The sequence below is a fragment of the Bos javanicus genome, chromosome X (assembly GCF_032452875.1).
Source record: "Bos javanicus breed banteng chromosome X, ARS-OSU_banteng_1.0, whole genome shotgun sequence".
Lineage (NCBI taxonomy): Eukaryota > Metazoa > Chordata > Mammalia > Artiodactyla > Bovidae > Bos > Bos javanicus.
This window is the reverse complement of record NC_083897.1, coordinates 53,230,734-53,258,687: the sequence shown is the minus strand read 5'-3', so window position 1 is coordinate 53,258,687 and position 27,954 is coordinate 53,230,734. Positions and strand designations below refer to the sequence as shown.

Below are 27,954 nucleotides of genomic sequence, written 5' to 3'. Positions count from 1 at the left end.
GAGCACATGTTTTATACTATATAATACAAATAAATCTGATCAGTAAAGAGGGTCATTTAAAGTCTCTTAAAACCTTGAATGAGAACTATGATTCACAAACATATAAAGATCAAACAAATACAAAAGCAGTTATATTGGAAGTATATATGAATGTACATACATTTACATATGTATATTTACATAAACATACATACATATATCAACATAGATATATAGATACAGAACTTAGTATATATACATACTGTGAACAACATGTGGAAGAACGGATATGCTCATGTAAATTTACTTATTTAATACTGTACACAGAGAAATATATCTGGGGAACAAAGTAAATTATCAAGAATACATTTCGTGTTATGGAAAAAGATTAATAAAACATAAAAATATACTTTATCTATTGTATACACATCCCTGCATTTCATTAGTTTTGAAAAGAAAGATATTAATTTGAAGTCAGAAAAGTAATTAATGACAATTTTTATAACATTATAGTATAGAACTAGTTGTGAATTTTATTTCAAAAAACAATTTATGTGGCTTAACTGTGTTTATATATGAGTCGATAATTTTTTTCACACTACACTTTCTCTTTACTCTTTTAATCACATGTATATCAGTTTCCTGTCACAACAGGGAGGGAGAGGCTGAAGAAAAGCTCTTGCCAGTAGATTTAATGTACATGGGCTCTGACTCACCCTTACTGATTCATTTACCATAAAATCCTACCAGATATTTCCTAGTGATGGGCATCTTGCTCCTTTCCTCCTTCCAAGGCTTTTATTCCAGATATGTTCACCAGGTGGCACAGATCTCCAGTTTTTGAATTTTATCCAGTGAGAAGTGCTATTTGGGAAAAGGAATGAAAAATGTTGTAAAAGTTGCTTTGCATTGCGAGTAGTGGGAGAATATATAAAATAAATTCATGCTCAGATTGCTTTGCCTAACAATTTTCTTCTCTGTGGTTTCCCACATAGAAATCATAGTAATAATATGACTCTTAGAGAACAACTGGTTAGTATATGCCTGAGGTGGGAGCAAGGAAGGCAGAAGGGGTTCATGTACATCTCTCTACAGCTGTCCTGTTAAGGTTCACAAAGTTTTTCCCTGAGTGATAGACTGATGGGTAAGGGATTTCCACTCTGGATTTTCCAAAGGGATGAACCAGATTACAGGGTATGTCCTTCCTGTTATATTTGGCTCGTCTCCACCCTTACCCCTTTTGCTGGCTAAAGCCTCCTTAAGCTCAGATCTCAGCTTAAAGATCACCTCATGTGAGAAGTCCCAGACACACCCTACTGGTTTGATTACCACTAGGCATATAATGGGGGGCTTCCCTGGTAGCTCAGATGGTAAAGCGTCTGCCTACAAAGCGGGAGACCTGGGTTCAATCCCTGGGTCGGGAAGATCCCCTGGAGAAGGAAATGGCAACACACTCCAGTATTCATGCCTGGAAAATCCCACGGACCAAGGAGCCTGGTGGGCTACAGTCCATGGGGTCGCAAAGAGTCGGACGTGACTGAGCGACTTCACTTCACTTCACTTCAGGCATATAATGACTCCACCACATTTGTCATCTCCAGACACACTTTGCATGTGAATGGGGACCGAAGGCTGTGAGCGCACCAGTTTTCAGAGGCTGTAGCATCACATAGTTGACTTCAGATGCTGAACTTTTCAAATATCTTGTCTGAAGAGTCACCGAAAATTCACTGTTCCACTTTGAAGGGGGATGCTGGGGACACTTCAGCAAAGGAACTGCAGCATCGTTCCTCAGACAAAAATCAGACTCTGTATTTCTGAGAACCTGTGGCAGCTGGGGATTGTTTCTCCTTCTGTAAAAGAGCCCATGGTAGCAATGTATGGACAGTCTGTCAGTTTTAGTGGATTGGTTTTGCGTGGCAAAAACCAAATGAATCTTCCTGAGGTAGAATTGCAAGTCTTAAAATTTTTGAATAATTTGTTTTGTGGAATACTCTTAAATATATTTCAAAATATTTAAATGAGCTTTGAAAGTAATAAAAAAAAACTAAAGAAGGAAGAAAAATGTTCCATTAACCTCTGATGAGATATCACCATTTTTATATTCTCATTAATTATGTACATAAAATGACACTGGCTTATCTTTAATCTACGTATAACATTTAATCCTTTTGACATAACTACAAACTCCACATTGTAATTCATTCCTTATAGGTGACAAAACTGAGCCTCAGCCAGACCTGACTGAGACTCAACACTCTGGGTGACCTTTACTGTCTTGTGGTTTCAGTAAATCCTGATAAGGACCGTATGAAGGAGAGAGTGGTCACTCCCTGGATGGGGAACCTGAGGTTCAGGACCTACTTTAATGGTCTACACTGCTGCACGGCATGCTCCTACTCATTGGCTGGTTCCAGACTGGGACCCACGTCTTCTGAACCTAAACTTTATTCTTCCTACCAATTCACTCAACCTTGCCTCAATTATAGATACAAGTATATGTTGGAAATACTGTGAATTGGTTGCACACCATTGCAAGAAAGCCCATATGGCAACAAAGTGAATAACATAAATTTTTTGGTTCTCCATGTCTTATAAAAATTATGTCTATACTGTACTGTAGGCTATTCAGTGTACAATAGCATTGTCTAAAAAACTAAGTGCATATCTTAATTAAAAATACTTGATTGCTGAAACTTGCTAACAAATATCTGAAAGTTTAGAGAGCCATAATCGTTTGGCTGGTGGAGGGTCAGGCATGTGTTTTGATGGCTGCTGACTGATTAGGGTGGTGGCTGTTGAAGGTTGGGGTGGCCATGGTAACTTCTTTAAATGAAACAACACTAACGTTTGCTGTATCAATTGACTCTTCTTTTTCAGAAACAACTAGCATGAAGTGTTGTTTGTTAGCCTTTTACCCACTGAAGAATTTCTTTCAAAACTGGAGTCTATCCTCTCAAAACGTGCCACTGTTTTATCTAATATTCTAAATCATGGAATATTCTAAATCCTTCATTGTCATTTCAAAAATCTTCACAGCATCTCCACCAAGGGCAGATTCCTTTCAAGAAACCACTTTCTTCACTCCCATAAGAAACAGCTCCTCGGGGTTAAAGTTTTATCATGAGATTGCAAAAATGCATTCAGGTATTCAGGTCCCTTTTCTATTTCTAGTTCTCTTGCTATTTCCTGAAACCATAAAACTCCCAGGTTTTATGAATAGAAGAAAAAGCTCCTTGGCATTGGTTGTGGCAGTGATTTTTCGATATATTACAAATGCACAAGTAACAAAAGCAAAAACCAACAAGTGGGACCACAAAACAAAACATCTTGCACAACAAAAGAAACAGTCAACAAAATAAACAGGTAACCTGTGGAATTGGAGAGAATCTTTGTAAACTGTGTATATAACATGCAATTAATTTTCAAAATATGTAAGGAAATCACACAACTCAATATAGAAAAGTCTGAGTAAAATTTGGCAAATGACCTAGAGAGATATTTTCCCAAAGATTATATATAAATGGTCAACATGTATATGAAAAGGTGCTCAATATCATTACAATTGCATAAAAAAGAATAAAATACCTAGAAACAGATTTAACAAACGAGGTGAAACACCTCTATAGTGCAAACAGTAAGACACTGGTGAAAGAAAATGAAAGAGGCACAAATAAATGGAAAGATAGTGCATCTTATGGATTGAAAATCTTAATGTTGCTAAAATGACCATAACACCAAAGCAATCTACAGATTCAAATCAACCTCTATCAAAATGACAATGACATTTTTCATAGAACCAAATCCAATAATTCTAAAATCGGTAGGGAACAAAAGATCCTGAATAGACAACAATCCTGAACAATCTTGATGTTCACTGGAGTCATCAGAGATTCCTGAAAGAGGAACTAGGCCTGGAACAGTGGGCAAGACTAAAGGAGGGGTGGATGGAAGGGAAGAGATGGGGAGTCCACTCTGACTGGAGTGAAGAGTGGGGGCTCCCAGGTGAGCACATAAGGCTGAGAGGTAACTGATGGGACACTCCTGGGCACTGAGGCTATCTGGGTGTAGGACTGATTGGGGAAGGACCATATTTGCTTCCATGGACACTACACAGCCCCTTCATACACTGAAAAGTGACAACAATGGTAAGGAGTAAAGTGCCCCACATGTCTCTCACTGGTCCACGGAGCAGAGAGGGACCAGGTCCACTGAGAGTAGGGAAACTGTGCTGATACTCAGTTCCCTGAACCTCCTTGAAAGTAGGAAGCAGACTTAAAGGGGAAGAATTCATGAGTAAGAGATGCCCCATGCCATCTGGAAAATATACACCCTCTTTAATTTCTCTCTGTCCCCAGACCCCAGGGACTCCATCTGCCAGTGAGGTCCTACCTGCCTCCTGGAGTCACATTCCTGGCCAGAACATTCTGTCCACCTGCTAGCTCTCTGGTTTGTTCCATCTCTGCATCGTCGCTGACATCACTCAGGCTTTTCTCCTCCTTTGTTGTCTCAAGTCCTTTCATCAGCTCAGTGAGGTGTATCACAACACAGCACTGCCGTGACAGTTCAGTTCAGTTCAGTTCAGTTCATTTCAGCTGCTCAGTCGTGTTCAACTCTTTGTGACCCCGTGAACCACAGCATGGCAGGCCTCCCTGTCCACCACCAACTCCTGGAGTCTACCCAAACTCATGTCCATTGAGTCGGTGATGCCATCCAACCATCTCATCCTCTGTCATCCCCTTGTCCTCCTGCCCTCAAGCTTTCCCAGCATCAGGGTCTTTTCAAATGAGTCAGCTCTTCACATCAAGTGACCAATGTATTGGAGTTTCAGCTTCAACATCAGTCCCTCCAATGGACTCCCAGGACTAATCTTTACAATGGACTGATTGGATCTCCTTGCAGTCCAAGGGACTCTCAAGAGTCTTATCCAACCCCAAGATAACCCCAAATTTAATATTCACCTTCACTATCATTTACATTTTTTTTTTGCACTTTGCATTTCTGCAGAGCTAAAATCTGATAGCCACAACCTGGTCTAAGAAGACAGTGACTGAAAGGAGTGTGTTTTCCTGTATGCAGACTAACACACAGACTTTTGGTCACTTTATGGATGCCTCAATTTTGAAGGTGACCCAATTTTGTATTACTAGTGTTGGGCATGTGTATATTTTCCTTTCCTGGGATTATTTTAGGTGCCCCAAAGAAGGTGTCTGCTGTACAAAAATGATCTTAATGCCTGGATAACTGAGATAATGTCGTCCCTCACCTACAGCCAGACATCTTGAAATGTGAAGTCAAGTGGACCTTAGGAAGCATTACTAGAAACAAAGCAAGTGGAGGTGATGGACTTTCAGCTGAGCTGTTTCATATCCTAAACGATGATGCTGTTAAAGTCCTGCCCTCAATATGCCATCAAATTTGGAAAATTCAACAACGGCCACAGGACTGGAAAGGGTCAGTTTTCATTCCAATCCGAAAGAAAGCCAATGCCAAAGAATATTCAAACTACGGCACAATTGCACTCATTTCACATGCCAGCAAGGTAATGCTCAAAATCCTTCAAGCTAGGCTTCAAAAGTATGAGGACCAAGAATGTCCAGATGTACAAGCTGGATTGGCAAAGGAACCAGAGATCAAACTGCCAACATCTGTTGGATCATAGAAAGAAGATGGGAATTCGAGAAAAGCATCTACTTCTGCTTCATAGGTAACGCTAAAGCCTTTGACTGTATGGATCACAACAAACTGTGGAAAATTTGTAAAGAGACAGGAATACCAGAGCACCTTACTTGCCTCTGGGGAAACCTGTATGCAGGTCAAGAAGAAGCAGTTAGAACCAGACATGGAACAAAGGACTGGTTCCAAAGTGGGAAAGGAGTACGTCAAGGCTATCTATTACCACCCTGTTTATTGAACTTATCTGCAGAGTATATCATGTGAAATGCTGGGCTGGATGGATCACAGACTGGAATTAGATTGCAGGGAGAAATATCAGTAACCTCAGATACGCAGATGATACCACTCTAATGGCAGAAAGCAAAGAAAAACTAAAGAGCCTCTTGATGAAGGCGAAAGAGGAGAGTGAAAAAAATGGCTTAAAACTCAACATTCAAAAAAATGAAGATAATGGCATCTGGTCCCATCACTTTATTGCAAATATATGGGGGAAAATGAAAACAGTGTTAGATTTTATAGTCTTGGGCTCCAAAATTAGTGCTGATGGTGACTGTAGTCAGGAAGTTAAAAGACATTCACTCCTTGAAAGTAAAGCTATGACAAACCTAGACAGCGTATTAAAAAGCAGAGACATCAGTTTGCTGACAAAGGTCCGTATAATACTATGATTTTTCCAGTAGTCATGCAGTGATGTGACAGTTGGACCACGAAGAAGGCTGAACGCCAAAGAATTGATGCTTTTGAATTGTGGTGCTATAGAAGACTCACGAGAGTCCCTTGGACAGCAGGAGATGGAGCCAGTCAATCCTAAAGGAAACCAACCCTGAATACTCACTGGAAGGACTGATTCTGAAGCTGAAGCTCCAGTATTTTTGCCACCTGATGTGAAGAGCCAACTCAATGGAAAAGACCCTGATTGCTGGGAAAGATTGAAGCGGGAGGAGAAGGGGATGGCAGAAGATGAGATGGTTGGATAGTATCATGGACTCAGTAGACATGAGTTTGAGCAAACTCCGAGAGATAGTGGAGGACACCGGAAGCCTGGTGTGCTGCAGTCCATAGGGTTGCAAAGAGCTGGACATGAGCAATTACTGAACAACAACAAGGAAGGTACTTCAAAGGTGCTTTCATTTACCTCTGTTGACTGTTTATGGGGACTTTGAATGATCCTGGGACTAAATTTTCCCTGAAACCTGCCCTTTGAACATTTGCCCCTCTGGATGTTCATGAAGGCTCTCAACCTTTCCCGTCTCTGTGGTGTTCACTGCTTTGCTAACTGGGTGGTTAAACCCACGAGCTTGCCTTCATTTCAAGAGAGTTTATTTGGAAAGGACAGAGTGATGCATGTTGAGAAACTACTGTCAACTCAAGACCTTAGTTAAAATGCTGGGAAGTGGAGACCCTTCCTAACTGTTGAATGTAACATTTGTTTAGAGACAGATTCCCTTCTCTTAGCCATGTGATTTCCCTGAGGCTGCTCAATTGGGATGATCATACGGCAGAGTCATAAATGATTCCTGGGTCCACAACTATTACCTATCTGTGTGAGCAGGTATACGTCATCTTTGACCCCTGGTGTCCCCTTTCCTTGGGGCACCTCCTACGTGCTTGATCCTCCTGGCAAGTGTGCTGGGCTGAATGTACCCACATGCAGCATGTGGTCATCTTGTGGTCTGGGGGCCCGAGGGGATGTGTGAACAAATTGTGGCATCGGGTGTTCAGGGGGTTACTGGGGTGTGTTAAGGTGAGGCTCAAACTGGGGGGCTGGTGACAGCTTTCCTTGGCAAAGCCTCCTGGGCTGGGGCAGCCAATCGTGGCCTGCTGAAGGCTTTGAAGACCCCCACAGCTCCCCTACTAGGCAATGAGCCCCCTAGGCCCTCTTGCTGGCTTCAATTTCATGGTCCACCCCATCTGGAGCCAGCTGGGATATTTTAAACCTTCACACCCTCGATCTTTGGCCTCATTTAAGCTTCTAGATATTGGGGAGGGGTGCACTGAAATGGACCTTCAATGTCTGAGTGCAAAGGACAGACCCCAGAACTTCCTCTGCACCCCAAGTTTCTGCAAGGCCCCCCAGGCTGCCCTTCAAGACCCATTCCCTGCAGTTGGGCCTGGCCCACCTCTCACAGGCTGCAGGTGGCCAGGCTTGTGGAGGGAAGCTGAGAGTGGGAACAGCAGATGACTCCCGTGTTGGGAGCCTGAGGATTCCCTACGTCAGTTCAGTTCAGTCACTCAGTCGTGTCCGACTCTTTGCCACCCCGTGGACTGCAGCACGCCAGGCTTCCCTGTCTATCACCAACTCCTGGAGCCTACTCAAACTCATGTCCATTACGTTGGTGATGCCATCCAACCATCTCATCCTCTGTCATCCCCTTCTCCTCCCGCCTTCAATCTTTCCCAGCACCAGGGGATTCTCCAATGAGTCGGTTCTTCCCATCAGGTGGCCAAAAGTATTGGAGCTTCCGCCTCAGCATCAGTCCTTCCAGTGAATATTCAGGACTGATTTCCTTTAGGATGGACTAGTTGGATCTCCTTGCAGTCCAAGGGACTCTCAAGAGTGTTCTCCAAACCACAGTTCAAAAGCATCAGTTCTTCAGCACTCAGCTTTCTTTATAGTCCAGCTCTCACATCCATACATGACTACTGGATAAACCATAGCTTTGACTAGACAGACCTTTCTTGGCAAAGTAATGTCTCTGCTTTTTAATATGCTGTCTAGGTGGGTCATAGCTTTTCTTCCAAGGAGCAAGCGTCTTTTCATTTCATGGCTGCAGTCCCCATTATAAGCATGAATGTTTTTGATGGTCCAATTGTTCTATCTTTGGTCAGTGGGAGCCCCTCAGGTTATTTTTCTTTTTGATATAATTTCTGTTACGAGAGTTCAGTCCAGACCCACCTTGTACAATCCTTACCTAGACCAGAAATCAGGCATTTCTCCAGGAAGCCTGGTGCCTTTCAGTGGGAAATGTGTTTAGAAAATTCAGTGCAGGGACTACAGTTGCTGATTGCTACTAGATTGGTCAATGTTTCTTGCCCCTTTCAGCGAATAGAGCTAATAAACCTAGATCTCATAGTCAGAAAATCTACATCATTGTCATGCATCCTGGGTTGCTCTTCTGTCCCCTTATAGGTACACATTTTTATCATCGATTGTATTTACTGCCCAGTTTAGAGAATATAAGAACAGATAACATACATTTGTTTCTCCTTTCAGATGTAAAAGTTGTCATACTTTATACCAGTGCTATCCAATAGAAATTTCCGTGGAGCGAGGAAAATATTCTGTATCTGTGCTGTTCAACATGGCAGTCATTAACTAACATTTTATTCAGGAATTGAACATTTAGCTACTAAAACGTGGCAACTGTGATTGATTCTTAATGCCATGTAATTTTAATTTAACTTCCTGTAAGTAGTTACTTGAGGCTAGTGGCTATCCTATGGGACAGCAGCAGCTCTACACACTTTTCTACACCTGTTGTTTAGTATCACTGAACATTATATCCTGGCAATGACTCCATAGCAATAGAGAAAGAGAGTCTTATTGGTTTTTTTTACTCTTATTGGTTTTTATAGCTGCATAGTCCTTTTGGATGTAGATGGACCACAGTTTATTCAACCAGACCCTCGCAACAGGGGGCTGGTTGAATATATATGTTGTATGTGTCTTGTTTCTTATCTTCTGCTGTATGCATTATTCTGGCAGGAATGATTTTGTACTTAAATCTTTTTTTCTTTTTACATTGTTACTTTAGGGTAATTTCTTAGAAGAGGTTGCTGATTCCAATGGTAAGTCTCCTGGTAATTTTATAAAATCATAACAAATTCCCTGGTTAGGAGTTGTACCATGTCACATTACAACCAGCAACGTATATGTCTCCATATTACTTCACAGACTATGTAAATGATGAGAAGAGGCATCTTGTTTTTTTTTTTTTTTCTCTTTGCATCTCTTAGTCAAGAGTTAGGTTAAATAGTTTTTAACATGTTTAAGGAACATATTTTCTGGAAATATTTCTTTGTATGTAGTACACTATCTGCTTCAGAATGTTCTAATTTGCCTTTTATTTTCATAAGCTTTCTGTACAAGGACATAAACTTCGTTGGTTAGATAAGTTGTATATTTTCCCCAATGTGTAATTTTTCATTTTACTTTGCTTATGTGATTTTTTGCCATGCAATTTTTAATGGAATCGAGTGTTACCATGGTTTTCCCTTCCTGTTTCTGGATTTGAAGTCATCTTTGGAAAACATTTCTCAACTACTAGCTTCTAGAGGAAACGACTGGGGGTGTACATTTGTGGACAGGAGAAAGAGAACAAAGGATCATATTAGAGTGTCAGGTATAAGAGGAACCCAGAAAACAAGTGACCATCATGGGAGAAATCTGGGAAAACCATTTCTTTGAGTCAATAGATTGGGCATTTGGACCAGAGTTTCTGTCCTGTGTTTGTCTTGATAGCTCAGTCTCTATTCTTTTCCATCTCTTGTGGATACATGCCAGGCTCCCCCTGACTGGCAGAGAACATCTTTATAAAGCAGGAATTCCATGGCATCTCAAATGGACATGTCAGATGACTAAATGGATAGAACCACCCTCTTATCTCCTCAGGGGTAATAAATTCCAAACCAATTCCAAAGTGTACCATTTTGACAGAACAAAAGAAAGGGAAACCTGCAGCTGGATCTGGTGAGAAGAAGCAAAACTGAAACCAACACTGACCACCTCATCCTTGACTCTCTGAGCAATGCCCAGTCAGAAAAGGTAATAAGTAGGTATTAGTCCTATGCAAAAGGACAGAGGTTTGAGTTAGAAGGTGCCACATTGTCCCATGTTACAAGCTCTCCCACTCACCTACATCATTTCTTGTTTCCATGATAGTTTCCAAGACTCGGGGTCAAGCTTGGACTACTGTTGCTTAGAATGAGGTCTGAAGTCAAAGGGATGAGGGTTGTATCCCCATCCCCAAGGGATGGCCACTAACGTCCATCATGTTTCCTATAGGCATTTCCAGTTATGCAGGTCTGCGGATGAAGACAGAGAGGCTGAGATGCAGATAAGGAATTGGACCGACAGTCCCTCCACATAGTACACACACGGTATACATAATACCTCAGTGAGAAGCAGGATAGAAACTACACGCATATCCTGTTAGTCTTTTTACACACGTCTGAATTTTCAAAGAAACTTAAAGCCCATTGTACCTACTTCTGTCTTTTAGGAAACTTTTTACTTAAAAAAAAATAATGTCTTTTCCTTGAGGGAGAGAAAGAAAAATATGTAGAAAATGGAGAGTGCTGCCACCTGGTGAACAGAGTCAGAACTGCAGGTGTGAATGTCTGAACTGGGGGTTTGGCAAAGGATGGGGGACGGAAAGAGCCGTGGTATTGGTGTGGAATGGAACGGATTCCCCTCCACAGGCCAAGATTTCTAGACTTCACACTGGCAGCAATCCTTCTGTGTTTATGCCCATGCTGGGATCATCAAGCCCGGGACTGGAAATCCAGCCTCCTAGTGAATTGAGTAGAAAGCTGCACGAATTAGTGTATGGATAATTGATATAAACAATTTGAGACAAAAAACACATATAAATACACACACATATAGAAAACTGTCAAATACATTGTTTTCAACGCCTTCTGAAACAATGAATATATGAATGTTGTATCTTTATCAGGGTGCAATTTTTTGTATTTTCAACATTTTATTCAGTAAATTACATATTGAAAACACCCTAGAAAGGCAACGTTATAAAATAAAAACATCCTCTATCTTTGACAATGCATATTCACCAAATAATCATTACAGAGATCTGTTTAATACCTAAGTCAATGAATGTATTTCTACACCATTCTTTTGTGACTCAGCTGTTGATAAACCCGTTTTACAAAACTTTCTCTTAATATGTTGATAAGTCACCAATTAATACTTCTCTTTGTTTAACACATATGGAAAAAATAGAGACATGAGTTTCTCTTAACTTCTTGGTGCCTACTTTCCAGATTTTTCTCTGCATGTAATGCACTAACATATTTAATCACACTCATACACCCATGCTGATATATATTCTTTGCAAAAAATAGCATCATATTTTTGGTACATCATGACAATCCTGTTCACTTAATATGATTTAATTCTTACTTATTTACATAGTTTTTTTTTTCTTTTCAAGTGTTTTTGTTGGTATGGGGAGGGAGGAGGGAGGAGGGTTCAGGATGTGGAACACATGAGAAATAAAGGAATAAAAAATTAAAAAAAAATAAAAAAATTAAAAAAAATTGAAAAAATAAATTGCATCATTCACAAATGAATGGTATAAAAAAAAAGTCAAGTGTTTTTGTGTGCTGTTGATATCATTGACCTACTCTATAGCTTAAGAAATCTATATGTGAATATAATATCTCCAGGTGTTTACACAGTTTTTAATGTTGTTATGCAGAGGGTATCCAATACTTTGTAATGAGTTTTAGTGTTTTGCATGTTCTTCACATTGTTTTGAAAAGAACAACTGAATAATGATGCTTCCTGGGATGTCGAATGTCAGTTAAAGTATAAAATGGGAAATGCTGAATCATTTTTGTAACTCCCGTTTATGAATCCTGAAGTAGTAGTTAATAATGCTGTTTCCTAGGTCATGTTACTTAACTTTTACATTCTGTTCCCTGAAATGAACGGAGCAAGGTAGCAGAATAGAAGATTAATCTATAGGAATCTATTGCATTCCATCACACTAATAAAGAAATATCAGAAAGAGATTGCAAAAAAAAAAAAAAAAACACACACAAAAAAACAACAATCCCATTTAAAATGCCATCAAAAATACCTAAGAATAAACTTAACCAAGACATAAAAACTCTAAAACCTTGATCAAATAATTGGAAGAAAATTCAAAGAATTCAAAAGATATCCCATGATCTTAGATCAGAACACTTAAACATGTCTACACCTCCCAAAGATATCAACATATTTAATGCAATGCTTATCAAAAAAAACCTATGACATTTTCACAGAACTAGAACAAATATTTCAAAAATTTATATGGAACTACAAAAAGACCCAGAATTACCAAAGCAATCCTGAGTTAAGGAACAAAGCTTGAGGCATAACCCTCCCAGACTTCAGGCTATACTAGGAAACTACAGTCATCAAAGCAACTTGATACTGGAACAAAAGCAGACATATGTATCAATGGCAGAGTAGAGAGTCCAGACATAATCCCACGAGTGTGTGCCTGCGTGCGAAGTCACTTTAGTCGTGTCTGACTCTTTGCAACCCCATGGACTGTAGCCCACCAGGCTCCTCTGCCCATGGATTCTCCAGGCAAGAATACTGGAGTGGGTTGCCATGCCCTCTGCCAGGGCATCTTCCTGACCCGGGGATGGAACCCACGTCTCCTGCATTGCAGGAGGATTCTTCACCTCTAGTGCCACCCGGGAAGCCCAAACCCATGCACCTATGGTCAATTAATCTTCAACAAGGGAGGCAAGAATGTACAATGGAGAAAAGACAGTCTCTCCAACAAGTGGTGCTGGGAAAACTGGACAGCTACATGTAAATCAGTGAAATTAGAACACCCCCTCGCACCATATACAAAATAAACTCAAAATGGTTTAAAGACCTAAATATAAACTCTTAGAATTCTGAGACCAGAAGCAACAAACACTCTGACAAAACAATCATAGCAATATCTTCTTAGATCAGTCTCCCAAGGCAAAATAAATTAAAACAAAGATAAACAAATGGAACCTAACTAAACTTAAAAGGGTTTGCACAGCAAAGGAAGCCATCAGCAAAATGAAATGACAACTTATGGGATGAGAGAAAAATATTTGAAATGTCGTGGCTGTCAAGGATTTAATATCCAAAATGCACAACTCTAAAACAAAAGGTAAACAACAAAATGAAAAAATGGGGAGAAGATCTAAATATTTTTCCAAAGAGATGCAGATCTCCAAGAGGAACTGGAAAAGAGGCTCAACATAAGTAAATATTAGGGAAATGCAAATCAGAAGCACAATGAGGTTATGCCTCACATGGGTCAGACTGGCTATCATCAGAAAGTCTACAAATAATAAGTTCTGGAGAGGGTGTGGAGAAAAGGGACCTTGATACACTGCGGGTGGGAATTAAATTGGTGCAGCCACTATGGAGATTGGTATGGAAGTACTTGAGGAAGCTACAAATATAGCTACCATAGGATCCAGCATTTCCACTTCTGGGAACATAGCCGGAAGGAAAGAAAACTGTCATTCATAGCAGCACCATTTACAGTAATCAAGACACTCAAACAACACAAGTACCCATCAACAGATGACTAGCTTAAGAAGATGTGATATGATACACACACACACACACACACACAGTCACCCAAACAGTGGACCATCACTCGGCCATAAAAGGATGAAATATTACCATTTGCAGCAACATAGACAGACCTAGTGAATATTATAGTTAGTTAAGTCAGTCAGAAAGAGAAAGTAACTATGATATGATATCATTTATATGTTGAATCTTAAAAATCATACAAATGAATCTATATTCAATACAGAAACAGACTCACAGACAGACAAACTGAGCTTATGATTACCAAAGGGGATAGGGAGTGGGGAGGGACAGAAATTAATTAACAGGAATTTGGGGTTAACAGATACAAGCTTTTATCACAAAAAGGGTAACCAATAAGGAATTACAGTAAGGTACAGACATTATACTGATTAATTTATAATAATATATGGATAATAAGCTGAAATACATATATATATATCCAAATTGCTTTACTGTACACCTGAAAATAATGCCCTACATCAGCTGTATCTCAATTTAAAAAATTCACACACATCTGTGTCTCTTTTGCTGTCTCGCATACAGGGTTGTTGTTACCATCTTTCTAAATTCCATATATATGCATTAGTATACTGTATTGGTGTTTTTCTTTCTGGCTTACTTCACTCTGTATAATAAGCTTAGTCTTTTGGACTCTGTGGGAGAGAGGGGGGGATGATTTGGGGGATGATTTGGGAGAATGGCATTAAACCATGTATAATATCATATAAGAAACGAATCGCCAGTCCAGGTTCAATGCAGGATACAGGAACCCTGGGGCTGGTGTACCGGGATGACCCAGAGGAATGGTATGGGGAGGGACGTGGGAGGTGGGGTTCAGGATGGGGAGCACGTGTATACCCGTGGCAGATGCATGTTGATGTATGGCAAAACCAATACAATTCTGTAAAGTAAAAAAATAAAAAAAAAATCACACGCAAAAAACTCTCTTTCTCACTGTTTGTGAGTGCATATTGGCCTTGAAAAGAGTAGGGCTGAATGAGATAAAATGTAAAACAGGTTTCATATAGTAGTTGAACATGTTACTGTCCTACAATCCAGGTCCTCTTTCCAAAGAGTAACAGCTTGTGCTGCCTCCTGGGTTCAGTTCAGCACCTCAGGAATCAGGTAATCACTGTGGCCCCCACACCCATTCCTCCTGGCCCAGGGAGTAGGACTTCGTCCCCATTATCATCTTCATGTCCAGTGGGGAGCATGACACAACCTAGATTCTACATCAGGTGAATTTTCCACGATCAGTCTTTAAGCCCTGGAAATCCATCATCTAAAATGCAGCTGCTGGTCTGGCCTGTGCAGAGGGCAAAGGGTAAGCATCTGACCCTGGAAATTTTACATTCTCTGTCAGCCTGAGGCTGACCATCTGTAAAACAGGACTGCGGGCGCCTACTTATAGACTTGTTAGAAGAAAAGGAGAAAACCTCAGAGAACGGCTCATATACAACGGGACTTTGAGGTGTATTACTCCTGGCCCACCTTGCATCTTGTGTGTGCATGCTAAGTCGCTTCAGCTGTGTCTATCTCTATGCGATGCTATGGACTGCAGCCCACCAGGCTCCTTTGTCCATGGGATTCTCCGGGCAAGAATACTGGGTGGGTTGCCATTTCTTTCTCCAGGGGATCTTCCTGACCCAGGGATCGAACCTGCTCTCTTATGTCTATCTGCATTGGGAAGCAGGTTCTTTACCACTAGCACCACCTCAGAACATTTCTGCCTATGTCCTCTTAAATAGGAGATTTGAAAAAGTATCTGGAAATGTAGCATCAAGTAAACGTTGGTTCCATCTCATCAATTCCTATTTCCTCACACTTTCTGGTGTCTTTTTTCAAACTCTAGTTTGACCAGAAGTAACTTCTTATTGAACCCCCAAGGAAGGATTAGTACAGGAGAGCAGAGAATAGGCACAGGTCAGCTAGACAGAAGTCATCAAGCAAATCTCCAGTTCCAGAGTCATCAGCTGACCACAGGACCTGTGCTGAGTCCCTTACCTGTGTTGGCCTCAGTCCTAACGCATAAGTACACTCACTACAGAAACAGAGGTGATGGGCAGAGCCTTTTCAGTCAGAAGACCAGGATTTGATGCTGTGAACCATTATGTGCTGAATGATTTACCTTGATAAGTTAGTCATTTATCTAATATGTGTGCTTGGTATCTTTTATCATTTTTATGGGTTTTTTTTCAGTTTTATGTGTACTATTATTTTTCTTACTACTCAGCCAAAATATGAATGGTGGAGGTGGTAATCAGCAAGAAGTTAGGGATGAACCCAACTGAGAGTGGAGTACATAGGAAGTGAAGATTGCGGAGGTGAAAGATGCAGACAAGCATTGGGCTCTCCCTGGGTGCTTGGCCCTGTGCCCATCCTCTAACGACCCAGGGAAGATTCTTACCCAATAGCGTTCCTGGTTCTCAGCTGCAGACAGTGGTGATGTGGAGGCTACCAGGGAGGTGCCTAGCTGAAGCACTCTGCCCTGATCAGCTCCTCTCCACTGAAGGCCACCATAGCTGCCTTTCCATTGCCATCTCTCAGCTCTTTGCTTCTGGGTATCAGAAAAAGTGCCCCTGTGGAACCTTCCAGACTGGATTCTTAAAGGGCTTCCACATGCAAATGATACTCTCTTTTCCGCAGTCCTCAAAAGTTGCCCTGCACACTAGGGAAAGGAGACTCCGAGGTAAAGAAGGAAATGTCTTTCTCTCAGAGGTATGTCATCTCCACATATTTACCTGACATACTGTGCTTTTATAAGTAATGATATTATACATTTCCTACACACAGCCCGATGATACACACACACACACACACACACACACACACACACACACGTAGATATGCTGGCAATTCATTTTAATTCTAATTCATCTCCTCATGAAACTGAACATAATGAATTCTTTTCTTAGGTAATGAATGCATGTGCACATGTCTGTGCAGTATTATATTCATCAATAGGGGCTTTTGAGGGAGTACCCCTTGAGCCTGTTATATCACAGGAGAGCAAAGTGACCATTTCTCTAGCCCATAGTCTAAAAGGGAGGCTGCTCCATTGTCCTCCAGAGAGGGCAAGGGACAGAACCTCACCCAAAGTTCCTGCTTATCTGGACAGGCGACAGAAGCTATAAGAGGAGCAGCTCTATCATCTGTGAAATGGGACTCATCTCTAACACAGAGCTGTCCTGAGGAGTGAGTGAGAAAGCCTGGGGCTAAGGCAGGCGCTGTCATTTCTCATGGTTCTCCTAATGAGAAAGTAGATATCATTAGAAAGGAAGCAAAGTCTCTCTGATACGGCTGGAGTTCAAAGTTCTAAAGAGAGAAGGAACTCTAATCTCTTGGGAGACTCAGAAGCTCCTAAGAGGCACCCAACATCATATCTGTGAGCAGACTCTGATCCAGTCCCCATGCTGGGAAGACAGGCTTGCCTTTGACTCACCTGGTGATTTCAGTGAGAGATGGCAACAGGGCAGTAAGCTGTGGTGTTGCCTAACTGCTGCTCCTGAACTGCTCCTTATGTTAATACATTGATAGGAAAATGTTGGACCTGTCTCCCATTCAACACTGCAGAGGGTATCAGATCATGCAACATCCAGCCATGTCACACCAGAATTTCCAATATCTGCTGCCTCCATGTGGGACAAAACACTAAAAGTACTACCATTTTACTGAAATACAATGGTATTTCTTTCATTCACTAATAACTCAATATATATTGGGCTTAAAATTTACACTATCCCATTTGAAATATCTCTTTACTCTGCAGTAGAAATAAGAGGTTAAGAAAGAAAATGAGTACATGGGAAAATTTTAGGGTAAAAAATGAGATGGGATGGCTCCTTCACATTAACTTTTAATCTTACTCAAGTTTCAAGGCATTGAAGATTAAGTAATCAATCCTTGGACTTCACTTCCCCATCCAGCCACATGCCTCTCTTTCTCTTCGTTTCTGTCTCTGGTTTCCTTTTCTCTCTCTCACGATGAGATCTCATTTTCTGTAGATAAATACACAAATATATATATATATATATATATATATATATATGCACAAATATGCCTATACCTACATAAGCAAACTTCAAGGAAGACATAATGAAGATGAAAACATTAAAGGGGTATCTTTGGGTGGTATGTTGTGGAACAATGATTTTCCCTGCTCCCCACTGGACATCTACCGTGACATACAGAGTGGAATGAACCTCAGCCCCAGTGTATCAAGATAAAAGTGCCTGAAAACCCAACTGTCTGTACAGACAGGCGCAGGATTCACCAAACTCACAAAAGTGATACAAGCCTGCTCAAAACAACTAGTAGCTTACTATGTACTAAGAATGAAATGTTCAGGGTAGAAATAACTGAAATAAACAAGGAAAACAATTTACATTCAAGTTCCCATTACTTACTCGTCCACTCCTCCCAGCTCCCTCCCAACTCCATGCAAACGCAGCAGTCACTTCTGAGACTATTGGAGGTGATTCCACACTGGGAGGAGAAAGCCCACACCATTTCCTGCTACTCAGGGGAGAGGCGGAACATGAACGTGGTCGACAGTGTAGGCACTGGGATGGAGAATGCAGACGCTGAGCTTCACTGGGACTGGCTTCCCTTACAAACAGCTCTTCATTCACTATACAAAGACTGGAGGAAAAATGCACATGTGGACAATTTATGGATGGACCACCTGCACCCCAATCCTGACTGCTCCACACTAACACTCAGCAACTAGATCCCTTCCATACCCTCCTGTGTCTGTCCCCAGGCTCCTTAACTGGTTCCGCTGAGCCTCGCACAGAGCTCACCTTCAGAGAGATTGTCTACCAGCTTCACTCAATGGACAGTCTGTTCCCCAACCCAGGGACAACTTCACATTTACCCTGAACAGTAACTCAGTACATTACAGTACAGGAGTGTACAGTCTGATCCCCCTTTTTCAGAAGACGACAGAGTCACAGACAGATCATGTGACTTGACCAAGGTCACACAGAGAGTGAGCACTGGGTCAAGGAGAGAACCCATGTGCTGATTCCAGAGCCCATGCTCTTCCTAACCACTAGGCTAGACTGGTCCTTGGATCTCCCTGCTGGCTTTCCACAATACTGAGTCAGCCTAAGATCTGCATCCACATGCCCAGGGCCCTGAGCCCAGGCTGGATGGGCCATCCCACCCACAACATGGCTCTCACCTGGAAAAGTTGGTGGGAGTAGTGGTGAAGGTCCGGGTGAAGGCACAGACACAGCCCTGAGAAATTCCTTCCACTTCAACAACAAACAACAAACAATAAGCAAGAGTACCCCCTAAGAACCCCACGTGTTTACAGGCTCCCACGTCATTCCCCAGTCAGGGTCTGACTTGACACTCATGCTGAGGGGATAGCTGTTCACATGGGGAGTTGCATGTCAGGAATGGGGAGGGCAACTGTAGGAGATGTCTGCTCCCAGTGACATGTCCCCATGACAACCACTTCACAAGTTCATGGGATGCATTTTTCTCAGGTGCTGAAGAGATGGATATTATGAGGAAACTGTGAGGTTAAGTAGTAGCCCAGGTTCTCAGTGTAAGGATCTGGTATGGGAGCCACCAAACTCCACAGCCTGTGTCCCTAGTGTCCAGGGTGGGCAGGGCAGACATGGACGCAGTTCAGACCTGGGTTGTCTGTGGGAAGACTGAGGGCTGGGGAGGGGAGGGAATCTGGAAGGAAGAGTTCTGGTGGGAGGGAGCCTGACCAGGCGAGAGAGCAGTGTGGCATCTGGGGGGAGCGGGCTACACACACTCACCTTCCTTGAACACCCCACTGACAGAGAAGCAGAACATCGTTTCCTGATAAGGAAGAGACCAGGTACTCAGTCACCCCTCATCCTCTTTCCCACCTGCGCCTTTCTGCCCCTCACCACCAAGCGAGGAGCAGGTGTGTCCACCTCAAAGGAGCTGAAGTCATGCTGAGTTTTGGGTAATGCACAGAGGGCACGCACAATGTCATGTTTTGTGTGTTTCATCATCTGGACACGCGGGTCTGTGGGGGAGGGGAAGAAGGGAAAGTCAGGGCAGCCACACGATGGACCCTGTGATTGGCCCCCTTACCACCCTTTCCGGCCCATTCTTCCCACCACACACTCACTGGGGTCCTTGAGCATCTTCATATTCCTGTTGTCCAAGAAGTGCGCACGCATGCTGCTTCTAGGAGACACAGAGGAACAGTGGGTGGTGGTCTGGCCAGCATAGGTGTCAGCAGGAGCTGCCCTGCATCTGCTGGGGAACCACATGTCCTGGGGGAGGAGTCTACACTGTGATACTCACAAGCCTGAGTCCTTGGAGTGGAATGGAATGGTCAGGAAGAAGCAGGCCTCCTCATGATAAAAGCCCAGCAGTCCCTGGCGATCTCCATAGTCATGGATCAAGTAATAGCTGAGGGAAGAAGTGAGGCGAGTCTCTCTCTGTGGTCTGAAGCTCAAAGAAGACTTGAAAACTCCCATGAGCAGACCTGAGCTTGGGTGGCCTCCCCTGTCCTGGCCCTCCCCTTGTTCAGATTCCCAGGGGTACTTACTGCTGCAGGAATTGCAGGATTTGACTGTTCACCTGATCAGATCCAGAGAAACTTCCCTGGAATTAAAACAGTCCTCAGGACAAGGGCTGACACACCCTCTTGTACCACCTGGAACCCTGCTGGATCCTCTGTGCTCACCTTGTACATTGGTAAGCACTTGGGGGCTTCCACAGCACATTTAGAACCTGAGAGTGTCTCCTGGCCATCCTAGGGGAGGGAAGAGGAAGTCAGCAGTGCAGTCCAGGATGTGGTGCTGGATGGTCAGGGAAAAGGATGGGCCCAGGATGGGTTGGGGATCAGAGGTCAGGGAAGAAAGTGTCCCTGGAAATGCCAGTGGTAGGACTACATTTTCAGTCACCTCCATGGTTTACCTGAAGCCTGTGGCACACATGGCTAAAGAAGATCCAGAGCCTTTTCAGGTTCCCACAGAGAATGGTCCGCCCCCCTCCCCCAGGACATTTAAGGGTCAAGTTCAAAAATGGAACTTGAATGGGTCCTAATAGATTTCAGAGTAGTTTATGGGCACTGTCAGTGCTCTTTAGAGGAGTCTGTGATCAAGGAATGCACTTACCAAGCTTTTTAACCTGGGGAACAATTCCAGGATGGTGCTGTCAAAATTAAGACAAAAGAGAAAAGTCCGTGAAACTGTGGACATGACCTTCCTCATTGGAGCAAGTCACTTACATCATCACAGCCCTGTGTGCCCCCCCACAGAGCCCAGTATCCTACCATTCCAGGGCTCTTAGGTCATCTCACCCATGTCACAAATCCATGGACTGACTCAGAGAGAGACTGTTTATTCCATTCCTTCCTACCACCCTCTCTTTCATCTCCTTCCATGGGTAACTCCCAGCCAGACTGTTCCGACTCCCTTCTTTGGTTCCACAAGGGCCAGCACTTCAAATCCAGTCTGCAGGCCTTCTTCCCCTCCCTCCCTCCCTCCCTTCCTTCCTTCAGGACCCAGGGAAGGCTGTGGAGAGAAGAGGATATGGGGAGAGAGCCTGGTGCTTTGCTGCCTCACTGGGGGTCCAGCACTCTTTCAAAAAGTCAGGACACACCTCAGGGATGCCCTCAGGCCCAGGATGCTGTGGCAGGGAGGTGACTGAGGTGGGGCTCAGGAGGTAGGGAGGGAGATGGAAGGGGATGAATATGGAGTGGACGGAGGAGGGGACAGGTGAGACATAGGGGTGTAGAGACAAGGCAGAGGAAGACCTCATACTGGTTATCACGGAAAGCGGTGCACACAGTATTTCTGTCTGCACACATCCCTTCTGGTTCCAGCTGCTGACTGTTGTCCATCTCCCCTGAAGCCTTCACCTGGAATTATGGGAATACCCACATGGACCAGATGGCTCTGCACCCACACCCTTCCTTTCCCTACAAATCCACTTCCGCTCATCTGTCACCACCCCATGAGGCCTCCCACATTTCTTTCAAAGGAGGATCTGGGTGCCCCACCTCGCCTCAGTGTTGGAGAGGTTCAAGTTTTTGGTGGAAGCATTCTCTATAGGGTGGACAGGCCATGCACCAGGTAGGGCTTCTTGTTGCTCAGGTCCAAGGACAAAAGCTATGATGAGAAAAGAGAGTGAGGATCCCAAAGGGGATAACTGAGACAAATCTGCTTTTTCTACCCGATCTATCTGACCACCCACACCATCAGCCCCAACACTGGGCCTAGGTCCTCAAGTTGGGCATGATTGCTGAATGGATGTGAAGGGAAGCAGCCATGCCATTTCTACAGTTCTGTGTCATTCCAATATGACAGGTTATCAAGTCTCCAGGAAGCCAGGATGAGGGAGACAAGCTGAGAGGGTCCACGCTGGTGTACTTACAGCACCAACTGTGATACCCCATGATATCATCTCTGAGTGCTCTACCCAGACAGACCCTCTACCCTCACCTCCCCTACAATTACTGCTGTAGCCATACCAGGGCCAAAGCAGAGTCTCTGGATACCAAGAGCTTGCTGGCAGGCATCCTATGGTTTGTTCATAGTAAGCTGCAGAGTTAGGGATGGGGTTCAGTGGCTCTGAGTCTGAGGGTGGGTTGGGGAAGAGGACTGTCTGGGTATGAGTGCACAGCTTGTGCTAAGTCTGCATTACCTGTCCCACCTTTTCAGACTTCAGCGCCTTCTGCACAGACTGGGGTGTGTCACAGGGTTCAACAAAGATAGATATCTGTAGAGAACACAAGAGGGGCTGGGTAAGCTCCAGGAAATCTGTGCATGGGATCAAGCAAGACCATGCCCCTCCCCTGCCCTCTTATCCTTAGTCAGCCCCTGACACACACTCTTTCATTATCCTCACTGAAAATCTTGCTGTTGACATTCTTCAATGCACAGGCAATGTTGACATTCTCTACAAAGAACTGGGCTTGCATTTTCTCAGAGTGACAGGAGAAACAGAACATGAGACCAGACTGAATTCTCTGTGCTTGCCACCTACCCCTTTTCCTTTCATCGCCTCCATGCCCTCTCTTACTTTGACTAGAATGAAGGGCACACTGAATTGCTTCAGAATGCAATTAAGCAGCCACTTCTCATCATATTTTATACCAAAGGCAATGTAGGAGCCAAAGAACAAATGGGAAACAAAATTGATATAATAGAATCCAAGGTTAAGGTAAGACACAATTGTGTCTTGCTTTAGGACATTTTATCAGGCTTTAAATCATTTTTGAAAATAGGACAATATCTGTTATCACTGACTTTGGCACCAGACATGGATTTTCTAGGTACCCCCTTTTTTTTCATTCAAATACTTTTCCTGAAAAAATCAAGTTAGTATGTTTCACAGGTACTTCCTTTAATAAAGTTCCACATGAGGTACACCTCACCGGCCCCTCTGACATAGACCCCAGAGACTCAACCTCCTCCTACACCCAGCTAGAGCCAAACACGTAATCTGGTGTGAAGTCCTCCATCTCCCTGGCAGTAGTTTCCTCCTTTGCTTTTATTTTATTTTATTTTTTCCTCCTTTGCTTTTAGATAAGCTCTCCCATGTTCCTCCTTGCAGCCAGTCTGTTTCCTTTCTGTTGCTTCTCTGAACTCATCCTTAGATGATCTAAGAAGATTCCTCGTAGTAATAAGATGGATTATGAACTCCACTTCCCCAGAAAAGTTCCCAGCATCTCTACATAAGTCCAACATGACTGTCTGTCATCTTCTACACATTAGGTCCATTTAGCCAGGACACTCACTATGATCTTGAACCAGCTCCCAAAGGTCTTATCCTGTCTGTTTCTCTCCATTCTTCTCTCTGGAGGCTTTTGCTTTGTCTCCATGTTAACATGCATTTGGTCTTGTTTCTGAAAACTACTTCTCTGATGATGGGGTGGAATGGCATATGGAGCACTGTGGGGAAGTGGAGAGAACAAAGTGGTCCATATAGGCTTGGAAAGTCTTCTTTACATTTTTCCAAATGATATTGGAGCTACAGTGAAGAATGCTCAAACATTAACCTCATCCCATCATTTTTCACTCTGCCAGGTTGGAGAGAAGAATGACATGTTTAGCTACAAGGTTTTGGTTGGTACATGTCAGTCATGCTGACTGGTCACTTACTGTCTTGCTTGGTTGTCCATATGAGCATCACGTGCTTCTGATGGGAAGCAGATGGTGCTGCTGGGAAGTGACCTGTTCAGACCAATATCTGTGTTGCCTTTGGTAAATACCCCAGCTTTGTGCTCTTCTTTGTAAAAGGTTCACTTTATCAGTGCGCTCTAAAATCATCAACGACAGGTTGATGGTCACAGTACCAGAAGAAGTCCTCAGTAAATATCATGGCTACTGAAGAAATATCATTGACTTTATAATCTGAACAGAAATGTATCACAATGCTAAAAGTAAAGACTAAGAGACCTCACTGTGGCTCCATTGTTCAGGAAATGAGAGATAGGGATCAGTCACAGCTAAGAAGAAAACAGGCACTGGGGAAAGGGTCTGGATCTAGAGTGTAGTCTGTGATGTTAGACCCTGCTGTACTTGGTTCAGGCTAGGTGGCCTGTGACAAGTGGCTTTTCATCCCCAAGTCTCACTTTTCTGTTCTGCTCTAGGAGGACAAAAAACATACTCTTAAATCTACCATGGTGTGATGGTTCCAGGGTCAAAGTGACCTATCTCCCTGAAGGAAGAATTAGAGAAATAAAAGATAAGTCTGATGTAAAGATCCAGAATGTAGTCTGGAGAGACATAATATGGAGAATACCAAAAGAGAAGTATGGAGAATTACAGGTGATGCGAAGAGTATATCTAACACATGGCTAATGTGAGTCCCAGAGAGGAGAGGGAATAGTAGAGAAGAGGTATTTGAAGAGAATAGGGTTGAGAAGTTTCCAAAAGTAACAAGACATCAACTCAGTATAAGAATATTAGTAAGAAAAAAGTATAATGGAGGAGAAACATTCTTACAAGAATATACATTCATTTCATCATCATGTAGCAAAAACTTGGAAATTTGTGACTAAATGTTTCAATCTAAAATATTATAGACTCTTTGGGGCAGAAGAAATATCATCCTTAGTAGAGGCACATAGCAGCGAAGGCAATGGCACCCCACTCCAGTACTCTTGCCTGGAAAACCCCATGGACGGAGGAGCCTGGTAGGCTGCAGTCCATGGGGTCGCTAAGAGTCGGATACGACTGAGCTACTTCACTTTCACTTTTTACTTTCATGCATTGGAGAAGGAAATGGCAACCCACTCCAGTGTTCTTGCCTGGAGAATCCCAGGGACGGGGGAGCCTGGTGGGCTGCCGTCTATGGGGTCGCACAGAGTCGGACACGACTGAAGTGACTTAGCAGTAGCAGCAGAGGCACATAGACGCTATAAAGAAAGACTAACGGCATTGGGAATATATAGGCAAATTTAAATGAGTATTGGCTATAGAACACAATTGACATTTCCTCTGGGGATTTAAATATAGAGACAACGATAATGTGTGACAATAAATTTGGAGACAGTTTAGAGAATCAAAGTGTCTCACGTCCCATAATCCTCTGAGCAGTTTTAAAGAACTAATTAACTAACATTAGACTGTGAAAATGCAAACATGTCCACTGTAATCTGAAGAGTGAACACTACAAGAACAGCAAAAGAAAGTTTAACTAGATAGCCATGTGAAGTAACGATTTAATAGTTATAAAACATCAACTATATCAAAGGAAAGGCAAGGGAAAGGAATGTATATGAGGTAAAAATAAATATACAGTAATATGATATACATAAACCAAATTAGATCTATTTATATTAAAAGATTCAGGCTAAATACTCCAAATAGACATTTTATCAGACTGGTCAAGAAACCTCTCATCAAATACTCCTGAAAAGAGACACATGCAAAATTTAATCATCAGGAAAATTAGAATATAAAAAATGGCAAAATGTACACCTTTTCCACATTAACCTCAGAAAACTGGTAATAACCATATCAGTAAAAGGTACACTTTAAAGGGAAATTTCTTTATGATAACAGGTTCAATGCAATAAGAAGATAGTAATACAAATTCTAAATTTGTATGCCTCTTAAAGCCAGCATACAAAGCAAAAACTGACAGAAATAAACAATGGACAAATCCACAGTCACAGTGGGAAATTTTAACACATATCACTGAGTGACACATAAAATGGAGAACAAAATCTCAGCTAGAGGGAAGAGGATTTTAAAATACAACTTAAACAAATTTATTTAATTAACGTAGAACAATGCACATAAATACTCATCAAACATTCCAGATAGTTCACATGCCAGGCAATAAAGCCTCAACAATCTTCTACGGACTAATACAATTTACCCTGACTAGTTAATGTAATATCCATTAGTAATGGTGGGTTTTCTGCCCCTCCCCCACCTCTAGTATAAATCCAAAGAATATTAGTTTATATAATCCTACCCTCCACCTAGGTGACCCTCGCCACTCCCCAAACCCTAGACCTGAGAAGATAACATGACTCATGCCTTTTCCTTAGCCAGGGAAAAATTCAAGTCAGCAACGGCCATTTTCGTCGGAGGGGAGGTTTACCACATGGAATCGAGATGGGTGTGTCAGAGCTCGCTTGGCCCATCTCCTCAAGAGACTGGAAAATAGTCAGTCTGGGCTCTCTCCCCCCTTTCAAGGACAGTCAAGTGGTTGTGAGGTCCTGTGGTTTGGGGTGGGGGAGGGAACCCAGAACCCTTTCTGCTTTGAGGGGATCTGAAGAGAAGGTCTCATGCAGACCACTCACCCATAGGGTGGCCTGAAGGCAGAGATCTGTCACCACCGTCCTCACAGGTTGCCCTGGAAGAGAATCTGTGGGTCTGGAGCTGGAAGCTTGTAGAATATCAAAGAAGGCTGCTGAGGTAGGAGAGTGCAAGCCCCAGACCACTTCATCACAGCCACACAAACAAGATGGGGTCCTAACAGGAAGTCCCTTCCCCAAGGTCATAGAGGAGGAGAGTCTTGGGGGCCAGAGGAGACTTAACTTCCTGTAATTACTGCCCTCTGAGTTTGCTACCAACCTAACATCCAGGGAACTCTTTCCAAGGGTACCACCCCTGCAGAGGAGGCCAGTTAGAATTAGGAGGCTTAGGGATCTTGATACATGTAGCTACAAACACAGAGAACTCTCTGTGCCAGACGCTGCATCAGCTACATTACACTGTGTTCCTTCATTTTGCAGACCCAGAGAACTGGGAGGGCCAGCAGTAGGAAATGTGCTGTCCTTGCTACATTGCATCTGTTCTTCCCTGTATTCCTCACAAGGGGAGTCTGATACCAAAATCATCAACTTTCCAAGGTTGCTGAGGCTTACTGAGGTGCTACACTTGTCTAGGGTCATTCAGATGCTTCTGGGAGAAACAGGCCAGAATTGAGCTCCATGGACTGGAAGATGACTTCTTGAAGCATAGCTTTACTAAATACTTGGTGCAATATAGGGGCTTTTCTGAAGTTTGTGCAAAGTACCTGACTATTCTGAACATAATAAAATGTCTAGAATTAATTCTAACCTATTCCAGAGAGATCATACCAAAAAACAACAGCAACAAAAAACCTTGAAAATATAAAGTAAATACCAAACAGAGCTTGGTAGCTTACTGCAATGACAGTAGAAAAAAACAAAGTAGTCTCTCCTTAAAAAAAAAAAAAAAATGTAGTCAATGTAGGCAGATATCCCCTAGTGCAGGGGTCCCCAACTCCTATTGGGAACCAGGCTGTACAGCAGAGGGTGAGTTGAGGGGGGAGTGAGTAAGGGAAGCTTCATCTGCTGCTCCCCACAGTTCCCCATTGCTCACTTTACTCTCAAACATCTCCTCCCTTAGAGCCAGAACTATAGATCTGAAAGTCTCAAATCAGAGGTTTTCTAAAGATGGAAGGAGGGAGAAGCCTGGGCTCTAGTTCATGAACCAGAATTTTCTTTCACACACACACAAAAAATGAGCACACTGGTCATAGCA

The 27,954-nt window shown here is 42.8% G+C and overlaps 1 protein-coding gene across 8 annotated transcripts; it reads right to left on the bottom strand.

The window, feature by feature from the left end:
• Positions 1–128: 128 nt before the first annotated feature.
• Positions 129–27,954, bottom strand: LOC133242961 (nuclear RNA export factor 3-like). Of its 8 annotated transcripts, XM_061409249.1 has the most exons (18): positions 26,745–27,363; positions 23,724–23,877; positions 22,628–22,702; positions 21,984–22,092; positions 21,745–21,842; positions 21,097–21,133; positions 20,664–20,732; positions 20,526–20,581; positions 20,279–20,386; positions 20,100–20,158; positions 19,900–19,994; positions 19,759–19,801; positions 19,167–19,239; positions 18,388–18,622; positions 17,848–17,979; positions 10,511–10,680; positions 1,624–1,832; positions 129–843 (listed from the first exon to the last, which is right to left on the bottom strand). In XM_061409249.1, exons 5-15 carry the CDS (start codon positions 21,822–21,824, stop codon positions 17,878–17,880), a joined length of 957 nt encoding a protein of 318 aa, XP_061265233.1. In that variant the 5' UTR covers positions 21,825–21,842; positions 21,984–22,092; positions 22,628–22,702; positions 23,724–23,877; positions 26,745–27,363; the 3' UTR covers positions 129–843; positions 1,624–1,832; positions 10,511–10,680; positions 17,848–17,877. The 8 variants fall into 8 exon arrangements, with proteins under 8 accessions (XP_061265233.1, XP_061265235.1, XP_061265231.1 ...); XM_061409251.1 differs by lacking the exon at positions 1,624–1,832 and having other exon boundaries at positions 132–843; positions 24,088–27,363; XM_061409247.1 differs by lacking the exon at positions 1,624–1,832 and having other exon boundaries at positions 132–843.

Excerpts from the sequence above, each read along its gene's own strand:
- LOC133242961 (XM_061409249.1), bottom strand. The coding sequence starts at position 21,824 with ATGGACAACAGTCAGCAGCTGGAACCAGAAGGGATGTGTGCAGACAGA. Across the intron at positions 21,134-21,744 it reads ACCGCTTTCCGTGATAACCA|CACCATCCTGGAATTGTTCC; the intron begins GTATGAGGTCTT and ends TAATTTTGACAG. Across the intron at positions 20,159-20,278 it reads CACTCCAAGGACTCAGGCTT|AAGCAGCATGCGTGCGCACT; the intron begins GTGAGTATCACA and ends TGTGTCTCCTAG.